The sequence below is a fragment of the Rousettus aegyptiacus genome, unplaced genomic scaffold (genome assembly GCF_014176215.1).
Source record: "Rousettus aegyptiacus isolate mRouAeg1 unplaced genomic scaffold, mRouAeg1.p scaffold_m13_p_11, whole genome shotgun sequence".
NCBI classification, from domain to species: Eukaryota; Metazoa; Chordata; class Mammalia; order Chiroptera; family Pteropodidae; genus Rousettus; species Rousettus aegyptiacus.
Window position 1 is genome coordinate 42,960,581 of NW_023416286.1, and position 18,938 is coordinate 42,979,518.

At 41.7% G+C, this 18,938-nt stretch overlaps 3 protein-coding genes across 4 annotated transcripts in view; 2 read left to right on the top strand and 1 right to left on the bottom strand.

Moving 5' to 3' along the window:
- Positions 1-36: 36 nt before the first annotated feature.
- On the top strand, positions 37-11,900 carry HTRA4 (HtrA serine peptidase 4). The gene is made up of 9 exons (XM_016127375.2): positions 37-736; positions 1,171-1,270; positions 2,044-2,248; positions 3,056-3,250; positions 3,677-3,709; positions 5,107-5,221; positions 5,633-5,690; positions 8,630-8,725; positions 11,448-11,900. Exons 1-9 carry the CDS (start codon positions 256-258, stop codon positions 11,611-11,613), a joined length of 1,449 nt encoding a protein of 482 aa, XP_015982861.2. The 5' UTR covers positions 37-255; the 3' UTR covers positions 11,614-11,900.
- A 1,570-nt stretch (positions 11,901-13,470) lies between these two features.
- On the bottom strand, positions 13,471-18,129 carry TM2D2 (TM2 domain containing 2). The gene is made up of 4 exons (XM_016127385.2): positions 17,802-18,129; positions 16,938-17,025; positions 15,279-15,394; positions 13,471-14,299 (listed from the first exon to the last, which is right to left on the bottom strand). The coding sequence occupies exons 1-4, from the start codon at positions 18,026-18,028 to the stop codon at positions 14,086-14,088; spliced, it is 645 nt and encodes a 214-aa protein (XP_015982871.1). The 5' UTR covers positions 18,029-18,129; the 3' UTR covers positions 13,471-14,085.
- A 289-nt stretch (positions 18,130-18,418) lies between these two features.
- Positions 18,419-18,938, top strand: part of ADAM9 (ADAM metallopeptidase domain 9) — a 95,634-nt gene continuing 95,114 nt past the window's right edge. Inside the window, exon 1 of one of the 2 annotated variants that reach the window (XM_016127383.2) lies at positions 18,419-18,709. In XM_016127383.2, the coding sequence (XP_015982869.1) occupies positions 18,613-18,709 (97 nt within the window). In that variant the 5' untranslated portion in view covers positions 18,419-18,612. The remainder of the gene's footprint in view (positions 18,710-18,938) is intronic. The other variant, XM_016127382.2, reaches the window with a different exon arrangement.

The window sequence follows — 18,938 nt, forward strand, 5'->3', positions numbered from 1 at the left end:
GATTTCACGAAGTGGGTTCCTGCTGAGGGTAGGGACCTCTCTTTATTGCCTGGGGGTGGATGTGGTCTCGGGGGAGGGACGGGTGATGGGAAGACAGATGGGTGTGTGTGTGCATAGGTCTGCCAGGCTCTGCCCCTTAAAGTCAGGGGGCTGGCAGAGGCAGCACCCTAGCTGGGTGAAAATGTTGCTCATTTAAGAGTGTTTGCGTGTCCAGAGTAAAGTAATTGAAAAAGTGGGACCGAAGAAGAAAGCACGATGACTAGACCTCTGCTGTGTCTAGTTGGGCTGGGACAATTCCTTCTTCTGTGGCTGCTGCTGCCCCTGGTGCCTGTGCCCAGGGTGGAGGCTCAGAGGACCCAGACCTCGCTGTTCTGCCCTGTGTCCTGCGAGCCGATGCGCTGCCCGCCGCTACCGACCTGCTCTTCTGGGGCAATGCCGGTGCTTGACCGCTGCCAATGCTGCCGCGTGTGCGCCGCGGCGGAGGGCGAGGTCTGCGGCGGGGCGCGCAGCCGACCCTGTGCCCCAGGGCTGCAGTGTGGAGCGCCGTTCAGTCCTCGGCGCCTGGGCGGTGCCAGGTTGGGCACCTGCGGCTGCCCAGCGGTGGGGGCCGCCGTATGCGGCAGCGACGGGCGTACCTACCCCAGCCTGTGCGCGCTCCGCGCCGAAAACCGTGCTGCGCGCCGCCGTGGCGCACTCCCAGCCGTGCCGGTGCAGAAAGGGGACTGTGGGGATCCAGGTGAGCGCCAGGGCTTCGCTTTCTCAGAGCACTCTTGGAACTTTCATAAGGAACGTATTTCATTTGGGCAGCTTGACGTGGCCTTGGCTCTGCTCTGCTCCATTGGCCTCAGGGATTCCACTCCTTGTTCCCGATTTTCTTTCCTCTTTAGGAAAGAACCTTACCGGTTCCCATGTGGTTTCCTTCCCGCACATGTTGAATGCCACCTTCCCTTTAACAAAATTTTTTTCCAACTGGGATGGCAAGTCTGGTTCCCTCAAAGGTGTGTGCCCTTACAGGATTGCATGGAATTAACAGGAGGGGGAACCGAAAAGAGGAAGAGAAGGGAAGGTGGAAAGAGGGGTAGGGGAGAGACAGAGGTTTGAGATCAGACCTCTGAGAAGGTCAGGCCTCGAGGGTTCTGCCGCCCCCTAGAATGGAGCATTTCTTCACAGGGACTAGGGGTGCAGGCCGGCCCAGGAGCAAGTACAATTTCATCGCCTCCGTGGTGGAGAAGGTGGCACCATCCGTGGTTCACCTGCAGCTGTTCCGCAGGTAAAGGAGGTAGGAGGAAGCGGTCAGTCTCGGCTGACCTGAGGGCCTCCCTGCTCCAGGCTCTGAGCTACTGCTTTAAAAGCATCATGTAGTCATAACCGCTGTGAGGCAATCGCGGCTTAAAGCCATCGAATAACCTGTTCCGGGTCGTTGAAAGGGTAAGGATTCTGACTTCCAAATCTCGGTACTGCAACCCAAGTAGAGGGCTGGGATTTCTCCGGGTACTGCAACCCAAGTAGAGGGCTTGGATTTCTCCGTCCTTCATCTCCCGTAGACAAAATTGAAGGTCAGATGCAGGAGCTAGAGAGCATCTGCATGGTGTTCTTGCTCAGCTTTCTGTGTTGGCATGGAAGGAAATTCTGTCACAAGGCTAGTTGGTAGTGGAGCCTAAACAGGAAGCAGACCATTTTGACTCCCTCCCTGCCTGGGACTTTGGTAATTTGGCACTAAGTCCACGTTCTCCCACAGTATTGTGATTAGGTTAGGCCTCTCTGAAGCAGAAGGGTGCTTTGCTGACCAGCTCTAAAGAAAGTGACCCTGGAAAAGGAGAGTTGGAATCAGCTCTCAGCCGCATCACAGGAGATGGCCTGGGCACTGAGCATATGAATGAGTTCAGTTACACAGGGAGAGAACAGAAACACACAGGGAAAAGTAAAGTTCTGAGAGAACTGGTGGAGGTATGCTCGATAAACAAGAGGTTCCGGTGTTTCCAGACTGTGGTGGATCCCCTGATGTTCCTGCCCTCTGCTTATACTGTTGTCTTGCTGAGACAGGTCACCTCTCAGCAACAAGGATATTCCTGCATCCAGTGGCTCTGGGTTCATAGTGTCTGAGGATGGGCTCATTGTAACCAATGCCCACGTCCTCACCAACCGTCAGCGGATCCAGGTGGAGCTCCAGAGTGGGGTCCAGTATGAAGCCACCGTTAAGGACATTGACCATAAATTGGATCTTGCACTGATTAAGATTGAGCCAAATGTGAGTAGACCAGAGTGAAATCAGAGCCTGCATATTTGGGGATATTCCTCAGTTTGCTCATTTTTTCTTCCCCATCTTTTCTACCCAGTATGTGCTGTTTTCTAGTTTTTTTTTTTCTTACTCCCTGTTTTCTTCCATACCTGTCTGTATATCCCTAACGATTTCTATTAACTATCCAGCAGTCTTTTTTTTTTCCGTCTTCTTCGCTGCCTCCTTCAACAGATGCTTCTTCTGGGAAACTTATTTCTCTGCTTATGTTAGAGTACCAGGAATGACCAATGGATTCAGAGCTGCTAAGGAACATTTGAGGTCCTTGCTATACAAAGTGTGGTTTGCACACCAGCAACACTGACATCATCTGAGAATTTTTTGGAAATGCAGAATCTCAGACCCCACCTAGGTCTACTGAATCAGAATCTGCATTTTCTTAAGATCCCTAGGTGACTCGTGTGCACATTAAAGTTTGACTATAAACTTTTGAGATGGAACGATGGTACGTAAATTGCTAATGTTAGTTTTTGTTCATCAGTTACTTCACTCATGGTTTACTTACAGTAATGTCTACAAAGCAACAATTTTAGATTTAGAGATGATCCTAATCATTTTAGTTATTGGTGGTAGTTGGAATGTGAGAAAGAAGCATCAGGCAGTCCTAGAACCTGTTTGGATGTGTGATTCTTGGATTATAAATGCCAAAATAATAAAGATTGTGTCATATACGTATTGTACACACGTACTGATTGAATCTATTCTTGATTTTTTTTATTCACCTCTCTGTCCTCCATAATCCTTCTTGCCCATGTGCAGACTGACCTCCCCGTATTGCTGCTGGGAAAGTCCTCTGACCTGCGGGCTGGAGAGTTTGTGGTGGCCTTGGGCAGTCCGTTTTCTCTGCAGAACACAGTGACTGCAGGCATTGTTAGCACTACACAGCGAGGAGGCAAAGAGCTGGGGCTGAAGGATTCAGACATAGACTATATCCAGACTGACGCCATAATTAATGTAAGTCGCTTGGGAGGGCCATTATGAACCCTTATTCTACTGTGAGTGCAGTGAGAAAAACACTTCAGAGTAACTGCTTTTCCCTTTGGCCTTTTGGGGGATGTTCAGAGTTCAATTAGATCCTCATGAGAGGGGTGTAATGCCACGTTCTTAGACTTCAGCCTGTTTGATGTGATACCTAGCATCTGTGATATTGGTGGTCTGTTAGGGTCTGTCATAGAGGTCATCACTGCTGTAGGAGGTGGCGGTTCATTTGTTGTTGTTCTTTACCTACACTGACTTCAGTATTGATGATGGGGGGGGCAACTTTGCCTGCCTTGGGGTAATAGGGGCTCACTAGAGTGGGTTGCTTTTGGTAAACTTATTTAGGAATAATGTGAAAATAATGAGAAAAGTACTGATGGCTTTCTCAAATTCTGTCTTCAGCACGGGAATTCTGGGGGGCCTCTGGTGAACTTGGTAAGTGGCTACTTTCTTTGCTGCTTCATGTCATTAACTAACTTTCAAAGATTTCACAAATTTCATGATGCAGATTAGGATGCCACTCTTGTGTAGATTTGTGATGTGATGCTTTTCCATGATTCGATCTTAAGTAAACGGTTAGGAAAATTTAAGATCTATCATAGATTTGTCATCCTGGTGTGTGAGCTCATCCAACTGAGCGTGCCAGGGTTTACTACACTTACAACTCTTTCACGTGCTTTCTATTTTCATTGGATAGTTAAAAAAAGTCCTGGGTACTAAACCCAAATTTATGTCAAATGACCAACTGTACTATGTAATGTATATCCTTGAAGACCCTTCAGTGCTGCATGTGAAGAACTCTCATCTCAAAATGTTAATTTCATGATATAACTTGTCCAGGTTTTAGTCTTGACCTACTTATAGATGACAGAAAAACCACAACAGGAATTCATTGCTCTGTCATGTATTTAATTCCTAAAATTTATTCGACATCTCTAGTGGAAATGCCAGGGTTTCTAGTTGCTCAAATACATTTGAAAATATGAGCGGTCGGCGCTGTTTGAATCACAGTCTGTAATCGTGCTCTCTGACTCCCTTTGAGCTGATTGATTTGGGTTCCTCTTTACATATTACACTTGCTTGTAGGAGGATGAGTCGTGTGTGAAATTATTGAGCGCTTTTTACTCATAATGTTGCATGCAATTTTTTTGTGCCTTCTTTCTCCAGTAGATAATGAGTTTACTAGAACAGGGCTGATGTGCAGAATTTCAGACCACATACTAGACTTATTGAATTATAATCTGTGTTTTTAAAATATGATTAAAAGTCTTCTATCCTTTCCATTACCTAACAAAGGCTATAGGATGATGCAGTACACGTAGAGGAAAATAGTTCTCTCTTCATAGCTTTGATTTAGTAGAGTTTTTTTTCCTAAGGTCAATTTGTTAATTCTTATGAATAATTTCATTGAAGTGTTGCTGAAAATCCAACAGCTTTTTTCCTTTTCATTGTTTATTTTTAGTTTAAGGAATGAAAAGGCGAATACTCCTTGTCCTCTTATCCGGGTCAATATATACACTGTGGTTCACTTTTAAAATCAAAGTAATTTGGGGAAGGAAAAAATAAAGATTAAAAAAAAATGTTTTTAAAGATTTTTCCAAGATAAAAAAATTCCTCAGCAGGAATTTGCATTATGTGTAGGTCCCCCCTACTATCCTATCATACTGTGAGCCCTGTAAGATAACATTCATTGCTCTCTATTGAAGAAGCACGTATTTCTTCTAGTCCCTCTGTACTCTGTACTCTGATGGCAAGTGACTAGCTTCACTTCTTCCTATATGTTGTTCAGTTTGCACAACTTGGCGACTGAGTGATGTCTGCTCCCTTGCCAGGATGGTGATGTTATTGGCATAAATACACTGAAGGTGACCGCAGGAATCTCCTTTGCGATTCCTTCAGATCGAATTCGACAGTTCTTGGAGGAATTCCATGAGCGCCAGTTGAAAGGTAAGGGGAGTTAGGACTTTTCTTTCCCCTCATATGTTTTTCAGGAGCACTCAATTTATTGTGTAGAAAGCCATTTCAGCTCTGTAGAATACTGAGCCACTGGAACCCAGACCCTATCATGGTTTTCTGGGCAGTAACGTGGAGGACTAAGCACAAAACCAGTCATTTATTGTACCCAGAAATATTTGGATTGAACTATTATGGAAAGGAAGCCTGAGGGCTTGGTGGGGAGGTGGGTAGGAATGGTGTCTGTGTTAGTGACAAAAGTTCTCTGAGTCACGTATTGAGTGGCTGACAGCCTGAAAAGGCAGCTATAATGGTGAGGATATTCTGTGACGCTGGTGTCTTTTAAGATCTACCAAAAGGAGAGAAATTTTGTTGTTGGTAACACATTATAATTTTTCTTTCCAGGAAAGGCTCTTTCACAGAAGAAATATCTGGGTTTGCGAATGCTGCCCCTCACTATGAAGTAAGCATAGGTTTGAATATGTCAAGGTTGTTTTCAGAAGCAAAAGCTGTAGCTGGATAGTCTTAACAGGGAAACTAAAGTGTTTAAATTACAGCGGGTACTCTTGGTGCCATAGGCCCTATTTGTCACAGGGCAGGTACATGCCTCAACTTGCACCAGCATTCATTGTACTTTTCAGTAGTTTTTTTCACTGTGGCTATGTTTTATAATGTCTCATGGTTCTAGGCTTTGACATGGAGAATCAGAGCACCCTCAGGGAAGAATAAGTGTCACCTACCTGCCCGATGGAATGGAATCCCTTCTGGCCCCTGTGAGCCTTGAGAGAAAAGACAAGAGTACTGAACTGGGCAAAATCACATAGATGACAGAATTTCACTTATCCCCTATTGTGACCATATCAAAGCTGAGACAGAAACATGGAGCAAACAGCAAACAGCAAGCTGAGTTGCCTGGGGGTCTAGATGAACAGAAGCCCTACAACTCGGGAGAGAAATAAGAAATCACCCTACAAGGATTGGAGGTAGGAGGGGGCCAAGATGCAAGGCTGCTGGGTCCCCAGCAGCTGAGTGGGACAGAGGCTATGGCAGCAGCAGTGAGCAGCTGCAAACGCCTCTTAAAGGGGCCGCGTCTGCAACCAGACTTTTGTGGTGGACTTAATTGCTCTGAGAACCAGTTCTCATCGGCTGCTCAGGGGTCACCAGAGACTTACAGGAGGACACTGAGTTGTTGGAACAAGGGCTGGAGGTGAGGCTTTCTACCTGACAGAAGCGCTGGCGGTATCCATTGTTCTTCTGTTGAACCCTCCCCTTTCCCATTGTGTGGATGCAGCACCTCCATAGCTGAGATGTCATCAAAAGGGATAACAGAGGTCTCTCCGCCCAGAGGATTCCCTGAAATTCTGCGTCTCTCCAATGTGTGGCCCCAACTAAGCCACATTCAGTTGTATCCTTGGTGAGTCCAGTGCCACTTGCTGAGTAGCACCAAGACTCACAAGGCATCTGATCTCAGTTTCTAGCATGGCTTCTTGAGGCACCTATAAGCACAGCATCTGGTAGTTGCTTACTGAATCTTAACAGGTGGCCCTGGAAGGGCATAGGCTGGGGCTAAACTTGGCCTGCAGCTGAACCCCTCTTAGGTCTGTGCCACTGGACACCTACTACACAAAGCTGTGCTAATAAGACCAGGAGACTTAGGAACTTTTGCTTACTACATTGAAACAGACACAGAAAGGCAGCCAAAATGGGAAGACAAAGAAGAAACCATATGAAAGAAAAGAACATAGACCAAGGTAAAATGGAGTCAAGCAATCTAACAGATGCAGAGCTCAAAACACTGGTTATAAAGATGCTCAGTGAAATTACGGAATTGTGTATGAACTCAGTGAGAACTTTAACAAAGAGATAAAAAACATAAAAATGGAAATGGAAATTATAAAAGGGAACCAGTCAGAAATGAAGAACACATTATCTGAAGTGAAGAGTATATTAGGAGGAATCAACAGAGTGGAGGAAGAAGAGGATTGAAACACCAATATAGAGCATGGGGAAGCCAAGAGCACACAACCAGAACAGCAAAAAAAAAAAAAAAAAAAAAGTAACCAAGGGTATAATCATAATTTAAGGAGCCGATAGGACAAAATTAAGGGTAACAACATTCATGTCATGGGGGGTACCTGAAAAAGAACAAGAAGTTGAATATATAGTTGAAGAAATGATGATGGAAAACTTCCCTAACCTGGTGAAAGAAATATACAACCCCAGGAAGCTCAGAGTCCCCCCAAAAAATGAACCCAAAGAGGCCCACACCAAGATACTTCATAATTGAAATGCTAAAGATGAAATACAAAGAGAATCTTAAAAGCAGCAAGAATAAGCAATTAGTTACCTACAATGGAGCCCGCATAAGACTGGCAGCTGATTTCTCAAAAGAAACTTTGTAGGACAGAGGGCTTAGCACAAAATATTCAACATGATGAAAAGCCAGAATCTACAACCAAGAATATTTTATCCAACGAAGCTATCATTTAGTCGAGGGACAGATAAAGAGCTTCCTAGACAAAAATAAGCTAAGGGAATTTAGCAACACCAAGCCAGTGTTACAAGAATTGTTGAGGGAATTCTTTAAGAAGAAAAAACATGTATTAAAAACATGAATAAAGAATAGGTAATAACTACATGTTTATCAACAAGTACCTTAAATGGAAAAGAATTAAGTGCTCCAACCAAAAGATAGAGTGGCTGAAAGGATAAGAAAACAAGACCCCTACATAAGCTGCCTACGAGAGACTCACTTCAGATTAAAAGACACACACAGACTAAAAAGAAGAGGAAGGAAAAGATATTGCCTTGACAGACCTAGAGGGTATTGCACTGAATGAAATAAGGCAGATAAAGACATACATATGATTTCTCATACACATGGAATCTAAAGAACAAATAAATCACAACAACAAAATGGAAACAAACTCAGATACAGAGAATATTTTGAGGGCAACTAGATAGGGGTAGGGGAGAGGTTGGGAGGGTAGTGAAAAAGGACAAAGTGTTTAAGAAGTAGGCAGATACAAAATTGATAGATACAAAATAGTCATGGAGATAAAAAGTGTAGCATAAAGGAAATAACAATGTTGTAAAAAATATGTAAGGAGGAAGAGGGGTACCTGATTTAGTAGAGTGGTGACTTTGTGAGTTATATAGAGCTCTAATCATTATGCTGTACAATTGAAACTAACATTATTGTATGCCAACTATAATTGAAAAAATAAAGCTCATCGAATTGTACAGTGTAAAGATGAGCAACTAATTGTCTGTTATACTTTGATAAAGCTGGGGAAAATAAGACAAGAATACCTACTGAGACTCGGAGGCTTTCCCAGGAATTAGGAGATTAAATCACTGTGCTTTTTAACCTTATGAGAAAACTCTTCTTACTTTTCTTAGCCTTCTTCAAGAAATGAAAAGGCAAGATCCAGATTTCCCCAATGTGAGATCTGGGGTTTTTGTATATGAAGTGATTCAAGGAACAGCTGCTGAAAGGTAAGAGCAGCTCAGGCCCTTGCCCAGCCTCCTGCTTTCTCATTAGATGTTCCTCTTCCTTTTAGTCTGTGATGTGTGCTGTGGGAAACGTGCAGGCTCCAGACTTGTGCTGGTTAGTGCAGTGTGCTGACACATGGCTACATGCTTGAGCTGTGGCTGGTGTGACTGAGGAACTGAATTTTAAATTTTTCAAAATTTCAATTTAAATAAAAAACCCAGAAACAATGTAATACATTTTTCTATTAAGCACACTTGTTGTTTTGAGAGGTCTGCCTTTCACTTTAATCATTGCATTGTGTAAGGTATTATCGTTGTGACTTGTTTCTAGATTTCAAAGACTTAAAACAGTGTAAAATGTGTATTAATAATTATTAAAATATTACATTAAGATATTTAAGACATATTGTTAAATAAGATATATTTTTAAAATTAGTTTGTTTAAAAACTTTTTAAAAAATGTGGCTACCAGAAAATTTAAAATTATATACGTGGTTTGGCTTACATTTCTATTGGACAGTACTGCTGACTTAGACTCGTATACTGTAAGGGCCTTTTTTTAGGGGGGTGGGGGATGGTTCTCTGTAGCCCAAAGATTCATGATGAGTTAATAATATACATTTAATTTTAGGTACCTTAAAACACTTTTTTCTTTGAATTCTGGGTGACAGTATTTGAGGCCAGCACTAAATAAACAAATAAGCAAATAAACACAGGAATAAAGTGAATAAAACAAAGGCTAGAGTAGCTCTCCAAAAAAAAAAAAAAAAAAAAAAAAAAAAAAAAAGAAAAAGAAAGAAAAGCTCCAGTTGATTTTACTGTTGTTTTGAGCCTTTATACTAACTGCTGAGGGAAGAGGTGGCTTGCCTGCCAGTTATTCTCTTGGGTCTCTCTCTTACACTTGTTTACTGTCCTTCTCTCTTTTTGTTTTTCAAGAGCTCAACAATCTGTTAAGATTATGATGACTCTTTTGATGAGGGCGAGAAACAATTGGGTACTAACTGTTCAGCATAGCTAAGTTAGGTCTCATGTTTGGTTTGTCACAGGCTTTTTTAGACTTTTTTGGTTCCTATCCCTGTCACTCGCCACACTTTAACCTCTGGTTTCAGGCCAAAGCTATTTCTTTCAGCTCTCCATGTCCTTGCTTCTCAAGATGAGGTCTGTAGACCAGCTGCATTAGCATCAGCTGGAGCTTTTGGGAAATGCAGAATGACAGGCCCACCTTTAAATCAGAATTTGCATTTTAAACAAGATCTCCATGATTCGGATGCACATTAAAATACGGGAGTTAATGCTTGCTTGATGTCACTGTTAAATCAAAAATCTGTTCTTTCTGGCTTCTCTCACTTATATCTGATAATGATAATGATACATTATTGAAAACAGCTGGCATTTATTAACCACCTACTATACATCACGCATCATTTAAAATGTTTTACATATTTATTGGAGCCTGCAGTAGTTTTATGATGTATTATTTTACAGAGGAAAGCAGCTGAGAGGTTAATGTGAGAATTTACACAATAAGTCAGCAGGGATATGGAACTTAGCTTATTATCCTGCTTTTGTACCTGCATTTATTGCTTCTGAGAGGCAGAGTGATCAAGGGGCAAGAAGATGGCTTTTCAAGTCTGAAAGACCCAGGACCTAGTTCTAGTTTAGCATTTTACAAGCTGTGGAACATTTATCCTGTCTGAGCCTCATTTTCTCATTTTTGATGTATAGTTTGCACTCACTAATAATTTCCAGGTTTCTTTCTTTTTCCACTCACAAAACTATCATGAATTAAGTTCTTTCTTTGTGCATTGTTCTAGTCATCTTCCTGAGCTGAATTTGTTCTAAAGGATTTCCATGCTTTTAGCTCTACCTTCAAACTTCTTTTCACATCCTCTTGCTTTAAATTTCTACTAACCGCCCCCCCCCCAAAAAAAAACCTTCCAAATATTTTGGCTTCCTATTTCTCTTAAATGGTGTCTCCTGAAGTCATTTAATTTGATGTCCCTCTTTCATCTTATTTTTGACTTGAAGACAAATCAACAGCATGGCTATATGTTTTATTGCAGTGTTATATATTTGGAGGTGGTTTTTGTTTCTAGAATATATATTCTATGTGAAGCAAATATGTTGAAGGCTGAATACAATCACAACTTTGGAGAAAAGGTGCCTAGGACCACAACCTTAAATATTTAGGCGTAGAAGGGTGACTGGTTTTTGACTTACTAGGAATAGAACTTTTAGTAGTGTAGTTCAGCACACTCTCTAGTTCCTTAAACTGTGGGTAAAGATGGGGTGAGTGGGCTCTCAAAATCAAACTGATCAGATAGTAACTCTCTGGAGAAAATATATTGCTTGGGCTTTTCATGTTTGCTGGTAAGACTGGGAATACATTTGAGGTTAATAGAGATCAGAGATTAATAGAAATTAAAAGCTAAAAACTCCTTATTCCAAACCAAATCTAATATATGGGAGGAGTAAACTTCTTACACATGATTCTGGTAAAGTATTAATTTTGTAAAGGTACATAGGATTGTTGTCCTCTAGGTGTTTTCACAGCATATCTTAGAATAGCCCTCATATTTGAAAAGATTGAGGCTATTTCTGGTTTCCTGTTTGGTATGTTTAATGCCACCAAAACAGTAGTACCATAAGAGAGAGATACTAAATTCTAGATGGGAATAAGTAAAACTCTTATATTTTCATGGTCCTTTTTTTCTCCCCCTCCCAGCTCTGGGTTGAGAGACCACGATGTAATTGTCAGCATAAATGGTCAACCTGTTACCACTACAACTGATGTTATTGAAGCTGTCAAGGACAATGATTCCCTTTCCATCGTGGTTCTTCGGGGAAGTCAAACTTTGATCCTGACAGTCACACCTGAAATAACTGATTAAGTATCTTGCTTTAAAGAAAAATTATCTAACAAAACCAAACCTATATTATCTGGTTTGTACTGAAGATAACCTAAAGATGGCAAGAGGTTTTGGGATCTCGTTCTTATAAAGAAAAATGAATATTTTAGAACACACACACATTCAGGTACCATTAGGTTGGGGTGCTGCTATGCTGCTGCTAAGAAGCCTCACTAAGCAAGTGGAAGAAGAACGTGGGTGCCAGGAAGTCTGGAGAGCTGATAAAATATTATTTAAAGATAGGGAAAAACTGAAAAACAGACTTGATTTCTAATTTAACGTTGACAGGACACTTTAGTATTTAAAACTTCTCTATAGCCACAAACTGCATATAACACAAACATACATACATACACACAAATTGATCTACCAAATATTAAGAAATAACCTGAATCTAAAGTGCAAAGGAAACTAAGTTTTTAATAATATTCCTTTATGCAATCAGTTTTTCACTGTGTATCACATTTGGCCAGGGTTTGTGGATACAGAAGATAGGCTTTACTTAGCAGTCAAATTGAAACTGACAATTGCAGATTGTTACAGAGGAATATTAAAGATTCTCAAGTTATCACTCTAGCAGTGGAAACAACTTTTGTCTACAATAGCTATTCTGACTGTGAGAAGTGCTTCTATAAAACACAACTTCAATAAATTATAGATGTTTACCTTTTACCCAAGCTCTTCTTCCTGCAACATTAATGATTTGAATCTGAAAGCGCGGGGGGGGGGGGGGATAAGGGGTAGAAGGTGGTGGGGTGGTGGGTGGTGGGTGGTGTGTGTGTGTGTGTGTTTAAGAAAATAGCTTTTGATAGGGTTTAGCGTTTGTGACTATCCTTAGGGAGATTAAAGTGTGAGATAAGGCAAAATTTGTGGCTTAAGGTAGTATATTATTTTGGGTAAGATTTTAATTTGTTTGTTTTCTGGAATTTTCCTAGAAGTGATTTTTCCTTTTTTTAATATGGCCTTGTTAGACCCCCTTTTAGTCTATCTGCTTGTGCATTTTTCTGGGGAGTGGGTCCAGTTTCTTTATGATCCATGAAAAATTTAAAAACGCTGCCTTATAGAGATTATGAATACAAATCTACTAGTTATTACTGCTAATAAACAAGGTTCAGGTCAATGTGGTACAGAACTTTCAAGACAACAGAATAATCTGTTTTAACTTTTATACAACTGTCACTACTTAATATAAACAATGATCATATTAATCAAGGGTAATAAAGCTGAAACTTTTAGGAAAGCTGTTTCATAATAATAGAGCATACCCAGAGTTATTTTAACTGTGATTCTTGGTATTTAAGTCAATTATTATGAAACTAAACTTTGAACAGTTATACCTTGATTGTTTCTAGAATTTATAAGTTATTCCAAATAGCAGGATCTTAGTTTGATTTATTCATAAGGTCTCCTTTTTACTTTACATTTAACTGTTTATTTTCAACTTAGATTGCAAAGGATGGGATCTAAGTTTTTAAAACCACGTAAAATTTAAAACATTTCCTCTATTCCCAGTGATTTGGGAATATGGAAACTTGGTGGTCTCTTTTCCTATGACTGACTGCTGCAGCCTACAGTGAGAGCTTCTGCTACCGTGCTTATTTTGATGTAAACACTCAGTTTCTTTGTCCCCATAAATCATATCCTAACTCTGTCCAGCACTCAGTAATAATATATCCACTCAGTAATAATATCTTTTAAATAAGAGTCTGTTTACTTTTTAGACAGGAAAATTTTGCCAAGAGGATAGCCTAACCCAGACAGGTCTGATACTGTTGGCTTTCAAAGCATAACTGGAAATGAAAAAAAGTATTTCCTGTATAAATTGCATCTTAAGCATAATAATGGTATAACAATAGGGTTTATTAAGAGGGTATTTCACCTCAACTGCCTGGCTTTTAGCTAAACAAATTCACTCTTACCTACTAAGAATACCCAAACAGCATTCCAGATTGGCAAAATTTATTCTGCAATTTCAGTTCAGAAAGTTGGAATTTCAGTGTCTAGTAAATCCGTGGCCATTTTTGCTTCTGAAGATTTTCCTTGGTTCAGCTTCAGATTGCCTCTGCATGAAGACTCAGGGTCACAAAAGTTAAAAGGCAGTTTGCTCATTCTTTTGGGTCCACTTGCTTCAGAGAACTGAAGATATAGCCATGTACAGAAATAAAGAGCATGGAAACTCTTCCACTAGCTTAGAAGTTAGTCACTAGTCTTTATATTTTATCCATGAAGAAAGATACAAACTTGCTTTACACAACACTGTTTGCTTGTCATTTCTAGGCTGCAAGATAAAATCTGAGTTGAAAATCCACAGTCCAAAGAGACCTTTGTAACCAAATCCACTTATTCCCTCCAAAGAGGGGAAGTAATAGTCAGGTCTGATATCAAGGAAGAGTGTTGAGTCTGTAGAGATGAATTCAGAAGACTCACCTCTCTGGGCCATAACAGTAGCCATTTTTAGTAAACAGTGCACCAGTTGCTGCCATCACTTGGCATCAGCCCTCCAGTAATAAGCAATATAAGGTCAACAAACCACCAAATCCCAAGTCCTCCAAGTGTCAACAGCTTCCCTACTGCTGTGCCAGTGTGTCCCAGACAAAAACGATCTACTCCAAAACATCCCAGGAAGAAAGAGTAAAGTAAAGTGGTTATGAAGTAGTGGCCGGTATACCTAGACAAAAGGAATTAAAGATATTTACCACATGAAAATTAAAATACTTAATAATTAACGAAAAGTGAAAAGATGGTATAGCCAGTCCCTCTGTGGCCTCTTACTCCCTTAGTGCCCTCTCCCATCCCTCAAAGGAAGATCTCTAATTAGTTTAGAGTCTCAAAAGCATATTTGCTAAGATATGGAGGACCTGTAAGAACAAATATTTAGTTGGACTGAACAGGAAATTATCAAGCACATTAACACAATAGGCATCCTGGTAAGAGTGGAGTCAGGGCCCCCATTCCTCCCCTGTACAGGCTTCTTTCCTGAGGCTATAGTTCTGAATGCAATTCTCTAAGGAAGTGTCTTTCCTTAAACGAACATTCATCTCCATGTACCTTTCCTGCTGTCTTGTGACAACTGAACATGGGGATGTCTTCATAAAGACTTCTGTCTTACATACTGTGATGGCATACAATTGCAATGACTCTAACATCATCAGTAAACATGGTCATAAACTCTCCATTAGGAAATAGTGTAAGTAAATTCTGTGCCTTCAAGCAGAATTTACAGAAATAACCCTAATCCTTTAACTTTAAGATAAACTGATTTTTAGGGAGAGACCCATACTTTTCATAATAAAACCTTTATTCTTGAAATACTAAGACTATTTTCATAGGATTTATGCCTACCATAGGAATCTTGGAGCTAGGTCATCCAACTTCTTCATATTGTAGATGAGGGGATAGAGACTCTGGATGACCATAGGTAATTAGCTAGTTGGTGAAAGAGACATTTAGAACTTATGGCCTCTAGTCTCAAGTCCTGTGTCCTCTCTATTATAACTACATTGCCCCATCCATGGATGATGCATAGTAATAATACTGTTGCCCCTTTTTAACACGGGAGCTAAATAAAAAGTCACATCAAGAGATGGCACGGAACACAGCTCTACCTCCATCCACATACCAACTACCTCATTCAAAGTAACACTTACTTTACACAAGGTTTATTCTCTCGTAGGAAGGTCCTAGGACTGGCACACTCAATTCCATCTAGGGCTCGGCACTGGACTGATGTGTGTTCCACATCACTGTAGGCTTGACCACCAAACTGTGAAATAACAACCAAAAGAAAACAAACAAAAACCTCACCAAAATATATCTTTATATTATTAAAAGATGACTCAGGGTAATAGTTATTCTAACAAAGTTGGGGTAAAGTTGTGCTGAAGAACAAGGAATTAAGTAACATATTTCAAGAGATTTTAAATTAGTCCATCCTTAATGTATATTGTTTTAAATAAACTTTAAAACATTTATAATCAGTTTCATTAAATGCCATTTAGAATAGAGGGGCACAACGCTTTAATTATCCTATATTTATAGGACAAAGAGCACATTATTGAGCATTTGGGAATGGGTATTTAAAAAGTCAATGTGTATTACAGGTCTGTTTTACATGTATTATAAATGAACATAATTAGGAAAGAACTCAGGATATCAACGGACCCAGGACTTTAAGTTATGTTTGATTATCAGGTATTTGTAATACATCTATGGTATGTTTCAATTCCAGCAAAAAATGTTAGAACAGGACCTCTGACCCTTTGTGTAACGGAATTCTAGAAGAGAAAGCACAGCTGTATAATCTCTATTAGCACTTTATAAAGTGCTTCACTACTATTTTTGTTGGAGCATTCCTCCAAGGAACGGAGACTTCTGAGGGAAGTGACAGTTTGAGTGCCTTGACAGGATCGATCCAGTTTTTAATTAAAACGGGCAAAAGTAAATGATCTCTATATGATTCTAACTCAAACTTTTATCAATATTATCAATAGAACAAAACTCTCACTGTACAAAAAATATTTCTTTACATGATTGCAGTAAGAGTTGCTTTTTTGGTTTTATGACTTTCAGGTTTCTTCCTCTGTTTCTGATTTAGTACAAAGAATGTTTTCCTATAATTCTGTTATACCTGTGTTTTGATTTGCATTATGTGACATAACATAATGGTGAGTCCACAGTGGGAGAAAAGAACATGAACTTCACTGGTTTTTGGGAGTCTGACTAGAAAGCATGTAACCAGCTTTAGGGATATTATCAGTGGAACTGAATGGCTTCCCTCCATTCCAAGAGGCCATTGTTAGCAAAGACTTGAATGCTATATCCTCCTACAAAGACATATACTGATAGACACTATCTCTTTCATAAAGACAATGTAGGAACTGCTTGCCTGGTGAAAAGAAGTCATTGGTAGGAAGAGCTTTGTCCCAAATGCATGTGTAACAAAATACTGCTCAATTCATCATCAATTTTAGGAAGTGCATAAGCTTTTCTTTTGCTCTTTCAGGAAAGTGCATGCCTTGAAGGATATCAAGGGTGATATTTTTTAGATTCAAATATGTCAATCTCAATGACCAGAGAAACCAGACAGGTTGGTCTTTGCACCTTAGTAATTTGGGCACAGTGACTGTTTCTTCCTTAGGAAACTAAATATCTTGTTCAGCCACTGCCCCTGGCCATGTTGGAAATTTCTAGTAACAGCTGTTCTAATGAATTCTACAAAAAGGTAACTTCATACCCCTTATACTTTCCCGTAACTTTTCAAATACGTTTCTGGAAGAGTTTGTTTACAAAATAAAACAAAAACCCACCTTGAGACAACCATAACCAAGTTCCTGGGATGCGGTTGCATTTCCAACATGATCCACTGGGTCTTCACATTCTATGAATTCATCAGGTCTGAAATCACCATTAAGATCATGATCATCATATGGTCTTTGCAAACGGCTGTTTACATTTATATAATCAAAACGGGCAAGAGACATTTCTTCAAATATTCTGGGGTTTAATATTCTGATTCTTTACCCAAGACGAGAGATGGTGTCAAATAAACTGAAGTATGGCAGGTCAAATAGCCATCCAAATGACCGTTTTATGGGGTTGTGGGGGTGTTTCTGGTCCTATTTCTACACGTATTCTCCTTTTGGCTTCATCTTTTCCCTAGGCTAACAGCCACAAGGCTATGGGGTAAAAACTGAAGCCAAAGAATTCCCAGTTCTCTTTGCATTTCCCAAAAGCCTTTTCTTATTTGACTAAAAAGGTTAAAAAATGACTTGGTTCTGAAACGGTAAGGATACTGCTTTTTTTTCAGGAGGTGCAGTACTAGCACTTACGATGGAGCCCCTCCTTCAGTTAAAGGAAGTAGGACAGAGAAGGCACAACCTCGTACCCTTCTTCCGGAGGCTAAAAGATGTCGCTCCTCCCTAGTTCTCCTCTTTCGGGATCTCAAAGGATCTGCCACCGACACAAATGGTTTTCCCCTACATGGGTGAGAGGAGTGAGAAATCTGTCATAATATTTACGTCCCGCGTGTTGACTATCGGGTCCTCAGATGGAGAGGGTCGGGGGGGGGGGTGGTGGAAGCAGCTTCCCTCTTCTCCTCCCCTACTACAACACCCACGTATCCCTGGTCACATATCTCCATCTCCACCTGCCGCGACGACTGGGTAGCTTACAGGTAGGAGCAAAGGATGACTGGTGAGTTGGGGTCGCCATATTCCCAGCTCGGAGCGCTGGCAGAGACCTCCGGGTGGGCGGCGCCAGCGGAGGTAAGCTCGGGCACCGCGGTAGCGTTGTACGAGTGGCTCCGAGAGACACAATGCAGCAGAAGCAGATTTCCCAGCAGCAAAGCCGCTTGGCCGCACAGAAGTAAGTAACTCACTGGGCAACCACCCAGAACCATTTTTCCGGGGCCAGTGGCAGCAGCCCGACCTCCTCAACTACAAACCCGGACGGGGGCCTCCAACCCAAGCCCGGCCTGGCCAGGCCTCTCCGCGTAGCCCCGCCCCTCTCCGCCAAACAGCCAATGGGCACACAGGTTGGCTCTCCGCCCAACCCCTGACAACCAATTAGAAAAGGCTGCGCAGGGGGCGGGGCTGTGCTTTGCTTTTCAATTCCTCTTCTGGGTCTCCCGCTCCTCCTCCTTTTGCTCTTAATGCTTCGTCCAATCGGGTCTTTCGACCCCCAAAGTAGGCAGGCCTGGGCGCGGACAGTGAATGGGCGGGGCAGACTAGTGCGGATTTTAGCCGCCAGATAGCAATCCCATTCTTTCGCTGGGGACTAGATTTTTCCCTACGTCAGCGGTAGCGAGCGCGATGTCGGGAGCGAGCTCGGACAAGAGCCGAGTTGCGTCAGTGTCGAGCGCGTGTTCGTCCTCGGGCGCGCGCATCTCTGCCAACTCTGGGGCCCCGGCAGGGTTGGGAAATGATGGAGCCGGCGGACGCAGAGGCGATCGAATGTTGAGTAGAACCTGCAGAATCTGCTGAGATGGGATCCCGTGCCGGCTCGCCATTTGGTACCCTCCGCTTCCAGTGGCTGCTGTTGTTTGGCTTGGTGGGCCCAGTCGTCGGTGGGGCTCGGCCAGGTAGGTGTCCGCCCTTAGGGACCTCCAAGATTTCTGTTTCCTCGGCTGGGACTCTCGGAATTACCCTGAGGTCCCTGGGAGTGGAGGGGTCTGGCCTGGGGACTGGACTCGGGGTCAGGAGGCGGAGTTACTTGAGCTGTGTGTAGATACAGCTCAGATCCGAGGTTCAGGGTCTGGCGCCCCCCCAACACTTCTCGGCAGTATCCTGTCTGGTTCCTCTTCCTCGGTC

Excerpts from the sequence above, each read along its gene's own strand:
- HTRA4 (XM_016127375.2), top strand. The coding sequence starts at position 256 with ATGACTAGACCTCTGCTGTGTCTAGTTGGGCTGGGACAATTCCTTCTT. Across the intron at positions 5,691-8,629 it reads ATGCTGCCCCTCACTATGAA|CCTTCTTCAAGAAATGAAAA; the intron begins GTAAGCATAGGT and ends TACTTTTCTTAG. Across the intron at positions 8,726-11,447 it reads CAAGGAACAGCTGCTGAAAG|CTCTGGGTTGAGAGACCACG; the intron begins GTAAGAGCAGCT and ends TCCCCCTCCCAG.
- TM2D2 (XM_016127385.2), bottom strand. The coding sequence starts at position 18,028 with ATGGTTCTGGGTGGTTGCCCAGTGAGTTACTTACTTCTGTGCGGCCAA. Across the intron at positions 17,026-17,801 it reads GTCATCCTTTGCTCCTACCT|ACCTGATGAATTCATAGAAT; the intron begins GTAAGCTACCCA and ends TGGTGATTTCAG. Across the intron at positions 14,300-15,278 it reads GAGAATAAACCTTGTGTAAA|GTATACCGGCCACTACTTCA; the intron begins GTAAGTGTTACT and ends CCTTTTGTCTAG.